Below are 14248 nucleotides of genomic sequence, written 5' to 3'. Positions count from 1 at the left end.
GCTAGAGGCACAATGCCAGTTAAAAACTCTGAACCAACAATTTAATCAAGTTAACAGGCAATTAAGCCAGGAGTTAGATGTGACTGCAAGGGGCTTCAGTTTGAGTATGACAATCTCAGCCTCAAAAGTCACTTTGGAAAAAAGGAAGTTGATGAGCTAAACCAGAGGTTTTGTAGAACATAAAGATGCTCCCTTAGTGGAGAGAGTGGAGTCTCCCCAGGAAGAATTCAGGCCTTGGAAAAAGGGGAATCGGACCCTCAGGGAATGAGGGTGACCACCAAGAGAAAGATCTAGAGGAGATATGTGGTACCAAAAGAGTGACAAAGATTGGCTCGTAATGGCTGAGGGGAGCCCGGGAGAGGAAGGTCTGAGCTTGGACCAGATACAAAAAACTTCAGTAGGAAAGATTGGTCCAATAATGATGTAGAGAAGGCGGATGCCAGTGATTGGAGGGCTGCTGTCTTCTGGAAATGGGGGCTCGCTCTTAAGATATGGACCAGTGCTGGTGGCTTGAAGCAATTGCAGCCTGGTGGCTGGAAGTGCTGCAGTCTGGAGATGGAATCAGAGGCCAGCAGATATCCACTGGACTGCCAGTCCTAAGGCACATTGGGAGAATGATGCAGTCCAGCTGAAGCAGAAGGGTGAGACTCAATCAGAAAGAAGGATAAATGCCCTATCAGTAAGTTAAAGCAGAGAGGTCCCAGGGAAGAAACCTCCACAGAGAAACCTTTCATAGTTGTGAGCTGGAAGGGATTAGAAAGTGTCAGAGTGTCAAGGCGATGGCTGACAAAAGGTTTCTAAAAAGAGACTGGCAGGATTAGAAGCTTGTTATATGAATTGAGGATGTGGATGTTAAAGGTATTGGGTAAGCCACAATCCCTGTTTGCTGAATAATATGTGAAGTATAGCAAGGACTGACCACAGATACAGATGGAGAACCTTTATTTACAGGCTCAGGTCATGTCAAAGAATAAAAGTTTTGTTGCACCTTTTTAGTGCTCATGTTTGCATGCTCTTTGGGTGGGTGTGCGCAAGGATCCAAGAATGCCCGGACTTGATCTTTGTTACAGTAAGACATAAATGTTTTAATAATACCAATAATCATTATTTTATTTATTTATTTTTAGTATTTATATACCACTTATAGTCTAAGTGATGTGTATGTATTTTCTTAATAGAACAACTTACCCAATAAATGAAGGTTTCTAATCCCAAATGACATAACAAAAACCTTCAAATATGCTGCTTTTTACACTACTGGAAGAACATTTTTGAGGAATCAAAATGATTATTGCTTATCTCTTGGCAGGACGTGAAACGCGTCTACCCCTGCGCATGAAAGGGGAAGGAATTGGGCCAAGACTTTTGCTCAACTTTGACCAGCTAGACATTGGGAAAATCTTTGTGAACTCTGCTCATGGTTATGAAGTAAGTGTACTGGAAAACAGAAATTTGCCCTAATTTGTAAGTTGTTGTCCATTTACTCCTAGGCCCTGAATTTTATAGTCATTAAAAGGCTCATTTTAGATAGGTCATTGAAAGGGGAATTGAGACATCCTGGTCAGGATGTTCTCCATTCCCATATATTTTACAGAAGGTTTTGTGAAATGCAGAATATTTTATGGCCTATGTCTGGTCTATGTCCCAGAAATGTCAAAAAAAGACAATTTAATCATGAATTAATAATCCCCTTCTTTTACTAAGGACCCCAATATTGGGCAGACTGGATGGACCATTCAGGCCTTTATCTGCTGTCATTTACTAGGTTATTTTTTGGTGAAAGACCTAGAAATTGCCAGTAAAATTACAGATATTTGCTAGTATGTCCAGCAGGAATAGTAATTTAAAGAAAAATGCCTAAAAAGAGCAATTCAAATTCTTCAGTTAGCATTGGTGCAATGAAAAACTTTGTAGGTTACTGCTTCAGCAATGCAGATACTCTAAGTCAGGCCACTATTTGCAAAAAGAACTAGTGGCAGGATCAAGTATCTCCCCTTTCACTCCCACTCGACATGCTCAATATTTCCTCTGGACATTTGCAATACCACCTGAACTCCTGGATCCCTCACCATCCTTAATCTTTCCCCCTGGCTTTTCCGCTCTTCCTGGTTTAGCGTACTGTAGGTATCACAAAATTCGATTCTGTGGATACTATTTAGATTGGGAAGGCGGGATCATGTGTTGAAATGCCATATAACGTTGTACTGGTTAAACTTGGAGTACCAGATTCACTATAAATTGTTGTGGTCCACATTTGCATACACAATCAGGCACCGAAGTACTAAGTAGATAGCATTCTGCTATATGTCCCCATAACATCAGTTGCATTCTGTAGATCAGGTTGATCTACATATCTCTACAGTGAAGCAACTAAGGTTAAAGTGTCTAGGGTCAGTATGTTTTCTTGCATAGGCCCCCAAGAGAAGAATAAACTTCTGCTATATATATGTCAGCAGCCAAATATATGTAATTTTAAAAGATTGTTAAAATACATCTTTTTGTAAGATGAAATATGGGAATTGAATGCCATGCAATTTGTTTAGGTGCTGGTCACTTTTGTAATTTTTATAATTTTTGATAATATTGTAATGTGATCATTATGACTATGTATGTATTTGTTGTGACCCACTTTGGGTAATGCAGGCTACAAATAAATAAACTATAAACTATAGTGGAGAACCTGATAAATCCCCTTTGCTCCACCCCTTCAGATGCCCAGTTTCAAAATGATGCCTCAGATCCTCCAGTGGTAGTATAACAAGCCAGCCACTAGGGCAGAAATGACAGATTGTGCCCAAGCACCTAAAGAGGCAGGAGTAACTGGAGTTTGCTCTTGTCCCCAAGGTATACCAGGGAGACCCCTGGTTAGAGGGTCTTATGTGTAAATTAACTACAATACGCCATAGGGTGCTATTACCTTATCACAAGGTGGTGAACATTTATGTGGCATGGAGAGCTGATAAGAACATAAGAACAGCCTTACTGGGTCAGACCAGTGGTCCATTAAGCCCAGTAGCCTGTTCTCACGGTAGCCAATTCAGGTCACTAGTACCTGGCCAAAACCCAAGATGTAGCAATATTCCATGCTACCAATACAGGGCAATAGAACAAAAAATAAAGTCACCACTGATTCATCAATACACTTAGAAAACTTATTTTATGTTTAGAACTCTGCTCAGAGACATGAAGGCTGATTACTCGGCCTCACCTACCTAGGTGAGGCCGAGTAATCAGCCTTCATGTCTCTGAGCAGAGTTCTAAACATAAAATAAGTTTTCTAAGTGTATTGATGAATCAGTGGTGACTTTATTTTTTGTTCTATTGACCTCTTTAGTCACTCGATAGTAATTTTCATTTGAACAAGTTACCCCTGCATTTCTTTTTGACCAATACAGGGCAAGCAGTGGCTTCCCCCATGTCTTTCTCAATAACAGACTATGGACATTTCCTCCAGGAACTTGTCCAATCCTTTCTTAAAACCAGCTAGGCTATCCACTCTTACCACTTCCTCTGGTAACGCGTTCCAGAGCTTAACTATTCTCTGAATGAAAAAAAAAATTCCTCCTATTGGTTTTAAAAGTATTTCCGTGTAACTTCATCGAGTGTCCCCTAGTGTTTGTAATTTTTGACAGAGCGAAAAATCAATCCACTTGTACCCATTCTACTCCACTCAGGATTTTGTAGACTTCAATTATATCTCCCCTCTGCCATCTCTTTTCCAAGCTGAAGAGCACTAACCATTTTAGTCTTTCCTCATACGAGAGGAATTCCATCCTCTTTACCATCTTGGTTGCTCTTTGAACCTTTTCTAGTGCCACTATATCTTTCTTGAGATAAAGAGACCAGAATTGAACGCAATATCTAAATGAGGTTGCACCATGGAGCAATACAGAAGCATTATGACATTCTTAGTCTTGTTAACCAACCCTTTTTAAACAATTCCCAGCATCCTGTTTGTTTTTTTGGCCACCGCCGCACATTGGATGGAAGATTTAATCGTATTGTCTACAATGATACTCAGATCCTTTTCTTGGCTGCTAATCCGGTGGACCCTAGCATCCGGTAATTGTGATTCAGGTTATTCTTCCCAATGTGCATCACTTTGCATTTGTCCACATTAAATTTCATCTGCCACTTGGACGCCCAGTCTTCCAATTTCCTGAGGTCTGCCTGCAATTTTTCACAATCTGCATGCGTTTTAACAACTTTGAACAGTTTAGTGTCATTTGCAAATTTAATCACCTCACTCATCATTCCAATTTCCAGATCATTTATAAATAAGTTAAATAGCACCGGTCCCAGTACAGACCCCTGCGGCACTCCACTGTTTACTCTCCTTCATTGAGAAAAATGACCACATAGTGGGAGGAAGACTGGATCGGCTGGTGACCTGCCTACCGGGAGCCAAGGTGGAAGACATAGTGAGCCACATCAGCAGGATCATCGATAGTGTGGAAGAAGAAGATAAGACAGTAGTGATCCATGTGGGGACGAATAATGTGGGCAACAGAAACTACAACAGAGAAGTACTGAAGGACTAGTTCCGGATGATAGGAAGGAAGCAGAATACCAGAACACAGAGGATAGCATTCTCAGAGATCCTGCTGTTACCCAGGGCAGACGAGAAGAGACAAATGGAGCTGCAAGAAGTCAATGCGTGGATGCAGCGCTGATGTGAGGAAGAAGGATTCCACTTTGTTCGCATCTGGATGACATTCTCGGGGAAGAGCAAGCTATTTAGGAAGGATGGACTCCACCTCAGCAGAGACGGATTGAGGCTACTTGCAAGCAACATCAAGAGAGAACTTGAGAAGCTTTTAAACTAGGAAGAAGAGGAAAGCCGACAGTCGACCGAGAGAGAGAGTCGATGGTTCGGGAACTGGTATACCCAGAGGAAGATAAAGGGGAAGACTCACCGGTCGGATCGCAGGCAAAACAGACCAAAAGGGACACAAGAGGGAAGGACATGCAAGAAGGGAAAGACTGCAAACTAAAATGTATGTACACGAATGCAAGGAGCCTTAGAAATAAGATGGGTGAATTAGAAGCTATGGCACAAAAGGATAATGTTGACATCATCGGCATCAAGGAAACATGGTGAACTGAGGAAAACATCTGGGACACGGTGCTACCGGGATACAAACTATACCACAGAGACAGAGTGACTCAAAAAGGAGGAGGCATTGCCCTATACATCAAAGAAGGAATTGAATCTACTGGAGAGAGCATGCCACAACAGCATGATAAGTTAAGAGTCTCTATGGGTCAAAATTCCAGGAACAAATGGACCGGAAACGAGGATCAGCATCTATTACCGACCCTCAGGGCAGTCTGAGGAAATTGATGGAGAAATGACGGATGAGATTAAACGCAACTGCAAGTGAGGCAATGCAGTTATCATGGGTGACTTCAACTATCTAGGGATAGACTGGAACCTAGGCACCTCCGGCTGCGCTAGAGAGACCAAGTTCCTGGATGCTGTAGGAGATTGCTTCCTGGAACAACTTGTCACGGAAAATACAAGAGATAACTCAATTCTGGACTTAATTCTAAATGGACTGTGAGGACCGGCACAAGGTATAGAAGTAGAAGGGACGCTGGGAAACAGCGATCACAATATGATCCACTTCGACCTGGACGCATGGGCGAAACATCGGTCCAGAACGATGGCCATGGCTCTGAACTTTCGAAAAGGGAATTATGAAGGGATGAGACGCATGGTGGGGAAGAAGATTAGGAAGAGGATGAACACTGTAAAAACGCTAGAGCAAGCTTGGTCCCTTTTTAAGGATACTGTCACCAAGGCGCAAAATCTATATATAATAATAATAACAACTTTATTTTTATATACCGCAATACCACAAGCAGTTCAGAGTGGTTTACAGAGGAAGAGGCTGTATATAGTCAGCGATATTCCAAAAAGCTTTCAAAATTATATTAGCATGGTAAGATTAATCAAATTTTTCCTGGAAGTGTTTTAGAAGTACATCAAGGCAGAAATTTAGTCAGAGAAATTTATCAACCACGTATCAACAAGGGATCAAAGAAGAAAAAGAACAAAGAACCGGCGTGGCTCACTGTAGAGGTAATGGAAGCGATCAGAGACAAAAAAAAACTTTGTTTAAGGAACGGAAAAGGTAAAAAACGGATGAAAATTGGAATAAGCACAAACAACATCAACGCAGGTGCCATAAGGCAGTAAAAGGGTCCAAAAGAGAAATTGGGTGCCTCTTCTCCCTCGAACAGAGGAGATTGAGAGGGGACATGATCGAAACATTTAAGGTGCTGAAGGGAATAGACTTAGTAGATAAGGACAGGTTGTTCATCCTCTCCAAGGTAGGGAGAACTAGAGGGCACTCTCTAAAATTGAAAGGGGATAGAATCTGTAAGAACATAAGGAAGTTCTTCTTCACCCAGAGAGTGGTAGAAAACTGGAACGCTCTTCTGGAGTCTGTCATAGGGGAAAACACCCTCCAGGGATTCAAGGCAAAGTTAGACAAGTTCCTGCTGAACCAGAATGTATATCCACTGCAAAATCACTTAATACTGACAGGCAGGCTATATCCAAATCACACGTTTCAGAGTCGAAAAATCAAGAGTAAAGGAAGACCTGTAACGGGTATCAGACCACCAAACAAACACACTATGTTTGTCGGAGAACTTCCTCATTTACCCAACGGTGCCTCCACCTCCTGTTTGTTCATTATTTAACTTTTTTTTTTTTTTTAATTCTTAAGTATTATGCATATCTACTGTGAAAGAGCTTTTACTTAGCTTTTTTGCATAACGCAGCAATGCGGTCCCCAAACGCCAACGCGTTTCGATAATCTTTATCAAGACGAAAAGGGGAAATTTATGCAGAACAACCGTCACATACCAACCAACGGCAAAAGAAGCTTCTTTCTGCATAAATTTCCCCTTTTCGTCTTGATAAAGATTATCGAAACGCGTTGGCGTTTGGGGACCGCATTGCTGCGTTATGCAAAAAAGCTAAGTAAAAGCTCTTTCACAGTAGATATGCATAATACTTAAGAATTTAAAAAAAAAAAAAAGTTAAATAATGAACAAACAGGAGGTGGAGGCACCGTTGGGTAAATGAGGAAGTTCTCCGACAAACATAGTGTGTTTGTTTGGTGGTCTGATACCCGTTACAGGTCTTCCTTTACTCTTGATTTTTCGACTCTGAAACGTGTGATTTGGATAGAACCAGAATGTAAGCAGGTAGGCCTAGTCTCAGTTAGGGCGCTGGTCAGTTAGGGTGGGCATAATTTACATACATAATTTAAAACAGAAACATAATAAAATGAACGAACAACCAGTCCTCAGAAATCATGACTACAAAATAGTACAATAGATTTGAATAATAAAAATCATGAATAGTTCAACAACTCTGGCAGAGAGGAAAATTTTTGGCTAGAGAAAGGTATATACAAATAACTGTGTCTTATGTAACTTTCTAAACATGCCCCTTTCATGACAATTTCGTATCTGGCCCACCAGGGAGTTCCATATCTTAACTCCTATTCATATGACAGTCAGCTTAATGTGCAGCAACGTCTAAGAAAGCAATTAGAATGTTAGGAATTATCAGGAAAAGAATGGAAAGCAAAGATGAAAATGTTATAATGCTTTTGTATCATTCTATGGTATGACCACACCTTGAATACTGTGTGCAGTTCTGGCCACCGTATCTCAAAAAAGATATAGCAGAATTAGAAAAGGTACAGAGAAGGGCGATCAAAATGATAAAAAGGATGGGACCACTTCCCTATGAGGAAAGGCTAAAATGGCTAGGTCTCTTCAGCTTGGAGAAGAGACGACTCAGAGGGGATATGATAGAGGTCTATAAATTACTGAGTGGAGTGGAATGAGTAGATGTGAATCGCTTGTTTATTCTTTCCAAAAATACTGGGACTGGGGGGCATGTGATGAAGCTACTAAGGAGTAGATTTAAAACAAACTGGAGAAAATATTTCTTCACACAATGTGTAATTAAACTTTGGAATTCGTTGCCGGAGAATGTGGTGGAAATCACATAGCTTAGTGGGGCTTAAAAAAGGTTTTGATAATTTTCTAAAAAGTCCATAGGCCATTACTGAGGTGGCTTGGGGAAATCCACTGCTTATTCCTAGGATAAGCAGCATAAAATCTGTTTTACCATTTGGGATCTAGCTAGGTACCTGTGACCTGGGTTGGCCATTGTTGGAAACAGGATACCTTTGGCCTGTCCCAGTATGGAAATTCTTATGTTTAAAGAATTTAAAACTTGGTCCAAGATGGCTGCATGCCGCTGAGAGTGAGAGAGATGCGCTGAGGAACTTTTGTTCTTAACTTACCTAATCTTTCTAAAATGCCGAAGAGGAGAAGGAAAAGTGCTGTTGGATCCTCGCGATGCTTGGAGATTCCATCTCAGGCAACCATCGATGATTTTCTGAGGTGTCTACAACAGGGGCCATTAATGTCAGGGAATCACCCATTGGAACCGCAGGCTATAAGTGAAGCCATAGTGAGTTTCCTCAGACTGGAATCCACCCTGAGCCCTGACGCCAAAACCCCGCCTTCACAACCGCAGAGCGCTAGCTCTCTATGGGAGGCAGTCTATCCGAAGCGGCAGACTCTATCTCCCAGGAGGGAGAGATCTTGACTGCAGGGGAACCAGCAGTGGAGCAAGAGGAGCAAGGTAGTCAGGAAGGAACCATGAGAACTGAAGAAGATGATTCAAAGCCTGCAAGTATATTCACTATTACTAAACCCATTAACGTCACCCTTGATGCTATATGGGACTTAGTAATTACTTTGGGTCAGACCTTGTCACCACAAATTAAAGATTTAGAAAAGAAGTTCCAGGAACAAAAGGAGGAATGAAAAAGTTTGAAACAAAATTATACCGTAGTAAAAACAAAAGTGGAGAAAATTGAAAAAGATGTATTGGAAGTAAATCAGATTCAGTCTACTCTAATTAGAGATAGTTTGAATTTAAGAGATAGTTTGAATTTAAGAAAAAAGGTGGAAATTCTGGAGAATAATATTCATTTAAACAACCTTAGAATTTTGAATTTCCCAAAAATATCTTCACTTTCAGCTAAAGAAATGCTAAAAAAAATATTTTCATGAGATATTGGATATCCCAGAAGAAGCCTTTCCTCCTCTTTCAAAAATATATTATTTTCCAATAAAAAACAAGAGGAACAAAAAACCTCGTAACAGCAGAATCAGAATCAACAGATGGATTTAACAACTATGTTGGATACATCATTGAAAGAATTAGCTAGACCAGTTACCCTGTTGGTCATAGTGGTTTTGTTACCTGACAAGAACTGGATAATAAAATTATGCCTCAAGAATAGACAAGGAATTTCTAGGCCAAAAACTTCAGATGTTCCCAGATGTGACAAAAGAAACCCAGAAACGTAGAAAACAGTTCTTGCTTTTAAGCCATGGGTAACTGCAATGAGTGCTGTCTTTCTATTACGATATCCGTGTAAATGTGTTGTAAAATACAAGTCTTGTAATTACATATTCTTTGAACCTTCACAGTTATCAGGATTTCTTACCATGAAACGTCTTAAAGGGGAAATAGTAACAACAACCTAAAAAAAAATGTTCTTGTAATCACTAACAGCTGACCGCCCTTTTTTATAATAGGACGCGAGTCCTTTTTTCATTGACTGTTTTGTTATTCACGCATTAGAATCTTGGATCCTTTATTTGGGACTTTAATATTGATTAAGTGAATAATTTCCCCTTTTAATTTAATTCTTTTTGCAGTATTATTGAATATCTTACTCAATTTTCTGTATAAGAAGTGTACTTCTTGATAATTTGTTTAAATATAAATAAATATATATGAAATAGAAAAAAAGAATTTAAAACTTATGTGAGAAATGGGAGGCTTACTGCATAATTTTTAAGGCAAATAAAAAATTAAATGCAATTGTTAAATTATGTGATAACTGGAACAGAGCTAGCGAAATGCAACATATGTACTCGTATATTGCTTGTTGGCTAGTTTGTCCATGAGTAAACAAAGGAGCAGAGAAGACCAGACCTTCAAACGGAGTCTGTAATTATAGAATGATGGGGGAAAATTTTTTTTCCCATCCCCGTGAGCCTGTCCCTGCAAACTGTCTGATCCCATCCGCACAAGCCTCAAATAGTTATGATTTTAGATTAAACTTATTTTATTAAAGTATAAAAACAAACAATATTTTGTACAATTGTCATTTTATAAATCACAAATACAGAGCAATGATCAACAAAACCCCTGTCTCCCTTCCCCTCCCCCTCACAAATATCCCCTCCATTATCGAGAAAATTGAGCAAGCCAAATTACTACAGAATGCTACATAAAAAAATCAAGCTAACAGAATACTTCAGTCACATATGGCAGGAATAGTGTTAGGGGAGTGCAACTAGAGCAATTTCCCCCATGGTTAGAGAGAGTCCTAAGCCAGCTGGAAGCTAAAGAAGCTCAACCTGAACTTTGCAGTCCCCAGTTATGTCTAACACCAGCTCTAGCAGGATTTATATTCTAATCACAAAATAGAAAATAAAATTATTTATTGTTGTCTCATCATTTTATTCTTCAGACCATGCCTCCCCACTCCTTGCCAAACTTCATTGGCTCCCAATAATCTCCAGAATCCATTTCAAATGTTCCTGCCTGGCTTTCAAGATCATTCACGGAATCCTGCCTCCTCTTATCCCACTGTCTTTCAACTCCTCCAGTCCCGACTCCTCCAGAACTGCCCAAAGGCTTAAACTAGCCTTCCCCTCTCCACGCGGCATCCACTATTCAGGCAAACTGGGAAAATCCCTTCTCTTCAAAATCACAGGTCTTTGGAACGACCTCACCACCCCGCTGCGGAACCTGAGCTCCCTTCAGTTATTCCGCAAACAACTGAAAACCTGGCTTTTCAGCAAATTGTAGCTCTATCCTTCCCCCCTTTCTCTCCCCCCTTCTACACATAAGTTCATGTAATCCTTTTTCTTCTTCTCTACCCACTATTTTAAGTTCTTGTAAACCGTGTCGAGCTCCATTCTCATGGAGATGATGCGGTATATAAACTTAAGGTTTAGATTAGATTAGATTAGATGTTGGTTTCAGGCACTGGTCTCTGGTTTTTTTTTTGTCTTCTCTTAACTCACATGCTAGGGTCTCCTGACCATTTGACATTTCTTCTTTCTCTATGCTCACCATCCATTCCAGAGGCCTTTGTTCTAAATACTGCCACACTAGAAGGTCTTGACAACCAATGCCTCTATACTTGGTTGGGGAGTCCACTTTGATAGCCTCCATACCCAAAGCTCATGGAGTCTCTCTGAGAGGGCCTTCCATATCAACCTCCTTGAGCTCCAAACAATTCACAATGCTCTCTGCGCCTTCCAGAAGCATCTTCTCATTCAAGTTGTGCTCATCTGTACAGACAACCTAGTAGCCATCTGCTATGTGAACAAACAAAATAGTCCTGGGTCTTGCCCTCTCTACTGGGAAGCGCTCCTAATCTGGTCTTGGGCAATCCTCTGCAATGTCTTCCTGAAAGCAATCTACTTAACAATCTCCTCACCGACCAGTTGAGCTGGCTCCTGCAACCACATGAGTGATTGCTCAGTTCCATCACCATACACCAGCTCTTTGCGGATTGAAGCACCCCAAAGGTAGATGTCTTTACATTCATTGGCTCTCATAGCATGGTATCTCTCTCTCAGCCGTTGAGTGCCTCCAGAAAACTGTCTACGCAGTTGTGACAGAGTGAAGGTCTCGTCACGAGCCAGCAGAGGAAGCCTGAGCTGTGGTATGTGGAGCACATTTTATAGAGATCTTGCAAGGCACCTGGGAACTGTCCATTCACCCTGAGTCAAATAAGGTGCTGAAAAGGGCAGTTCCAGAACAAAGAGCTGAGAAAAGCAAGAGCTGTTTTCAGAGCCAGGTGACCCTCAAGGGGAGTATTGCTGGCTTTGGCCCAATCCTTGATAGACCGGCCTGCCCTGTAGAGCTTGAAGGATAAGGTGGGTAAGTGGGGAGGGGGTTCAAGCTTGATGACTGACAGAGGACCTGGTGGGAGAATGTGTGAGTGACCAGAAGAGTCCTCACAGAGAGAGAGAGCAACTGGAAGGAGAACAGCTGAGGGACTAGAAGGATTCCTCAGAAGTGACTGGGAGAGTCCTCACAGAGACCAGGAGAGTGAGCAACTTGGAGCAGTGGGTCTGGAAGAACAAGTAGCCAGAGGGCCCAGTAGAGCTTAGAATCCAGGGCAGCTCAGGTTTGATGACCGGTGGAGGGACTAGTGAAGACTGTCCAGGACTTGATGGTGATGCAAAAGGCGGAGGATCGGAGGATTGGCAGTGGCCATACAAGCAGCTAGAAAAGTCCGATATCCTAGACTGTTGGTGAGTAGTGGGGGACCGTTGAAGGGATCAGCATGACCGGTGGTGACCAGCAGAGAGACTGGTAATAGTACCAGAAGCTGCCAGAAGACCTGAGAAAGCAGCCTGTAGACCGTGAGAACATTAGTCAAAGATGCTAGTAGTACTTGACTACCTTTTGCACCTTACTCAATATCATATTGCCACTTAAGCCTTTGGCTGTGTCTTGAGACCTGAATGTGGTTCTCTTTGCTTTGATGGAGCCTCTCTCATCTTCATCTCTCCTGAAAAGTGACCTTCCTCATATCCCTAATATCCGCATGCCAGGTCAGCAAGCTCGAAACCCTTGTGTCGGATCCACCCTATACCCTAGATTTCTAGACCCCCCCCCCCCTTCTACCCTCCCAAATCCCTGCACAAGACAGAATAGTCCTCATATGGGACTCAGGTAACTGTGTGAGTGCTCTCCTCAACTCCTGGTGATACCAGCTCCTACCACATTACAATACTATAAATAAATAATTTATTTTTATATACCGCCATACCCGTGAGTTCTAGGCGGTTCACAACAGTTAAGCATAGTACAAACAAGGCAAATCGTTTAAGATTCGACAAATTAAGTGCATTCAATATAAAAAAATACATACAATATAAGAAGAATACAATAATGTTAAAATAAAGTTAAAAGTTAAAAGAATAAGATACATTAAAAACCCAGCCTATTAAATAATTGAGTTTTAACTGTTTTCTCAAATTGAGATAAGATGAAGCTTCTAACACAGTTTTGGCCAGACATAAATTTTGTTTGGCCGCCTGAAAAGAAAAGGTTCTCTCAAGGAACCTTTTATAATGACATAATTTTATTGAGGGATATGCAAACAAGTGTATTCTTCGAGAACTCTTGTTAGTATAACTCAAAGTAAAATGAGGAGTAAGATAACCCGGTAACATGCCAAATACTGTTTTATTTACTTATGAAATATCAGGGAAATGTACTGACAAAAACCAAGGTCAGAAAAAGCTTGCTATATAATCGAAACAACTGACCCTAAGAGTATTCTGTCTGAAGAGGGTGATCAAAAACCTTCTATAAAAGCTCAGAGATATGGAACTCTGGAGGGAAGGCTGAGAAACCTCCCTGTATAAAGAGTTCACCTTCCAGTCATTGCTACTATATACGTTTTTTGATCACGCTCATAGACTAGGATTTTTTCATAAAATTTGAAAAACTTTGCACAATTTCAAAATATGATGGTAGTTTTCCTTTTTTCTTATGTCAATCACGCAAAAAGTCACTGCATAAATGGATTTAGAAATATGTTCACTTAGCTTGCAAGAACAAGGTTAATGGGGTCCCAACATGGCCCCGTTTCTTTGCCTGCCTCAGGAGACCCGACTAGTGCATGTTTCAAAAACAGTCCTGAGAGCTTGTTCAAAACGATCCTGGTAAGCTTCGTGACAAGCAATCACATTGCTGCTGGGTGGTTGAAAAAGTAACTTCTGAAGGTCCAATAGACTTCCAACCGCCACGTTAGGACCCCATTAACTTTGTTCTTGCAAGCTAAGTTAACATATTTCTAAATCCATTTATGCAGTGACTTTTTGCGTGATTGACATAAGAAGAAAGGAAAACTACCATCATATTTTGAAATTGTGCAAAGTTCTTCAAATTTTATGAAAAAATCCTAGTCTATGAGCGTGATCAAAAAATGTATATAGTAGCAATGACTGGAAGGTGAACTCTTTACACAGGGAGGTTTTTCAGCCTTCCCTCCAGAGTTCCATATCTCTGAGCTTTCATAGAAGGTTTTTGATCACCCTCTTCAGACAGAATACAGGGTCAGTTGTTTCGATTATATAAATACTGTTTTATAGCAAATGC

The 14248-nt window shown here is 40.9% G+C and overlaps 1 protein-coding gene across 8 annotated transcripts in view; it reads left to right on the top strand.

Moving 5' to 3' along the window:
• HYDIN (HYDIN axonemal central pair apparatus protein) overlaps nucleotides 1–14248 on the top strand; it is a 1718235-nt gene that overhangs the window by 279164 nt on the left and 1424823 nt on the right. For all 8 annotated transcript variants that reach the window (XM_033943280.1, XM_033943278.1, XM_033943277.1 and 5 more), the window contains one exon: nucleotides 1310–1428. In XM_033943280.1, the coding sequence (XP_033799171.1) occupies nucleotides 1310–1428 (119 nt within the window). The remainder of the gene's footprint in view (nucleotides 1–1309; nucleotides 1429–14248) is intronic.

The sequence above is a fragment of the Geotrypetes seraphini genome, chromosome 4 (assembly GCF_902459505.1).
Source record: "Geotrypetes seraphini chromosome 4, aGeoSer1.1, whole genome shotgun sequence".
NCBI lineage: Eukaryota > Metazoa > Chordata > Amphibia > Gymnophiona > Dermophiidae > Geotrypetes > Geotrypetes seraphini.
This window is presented reverse-complemented; position numbering and strand designations above follow the sequence as displayed.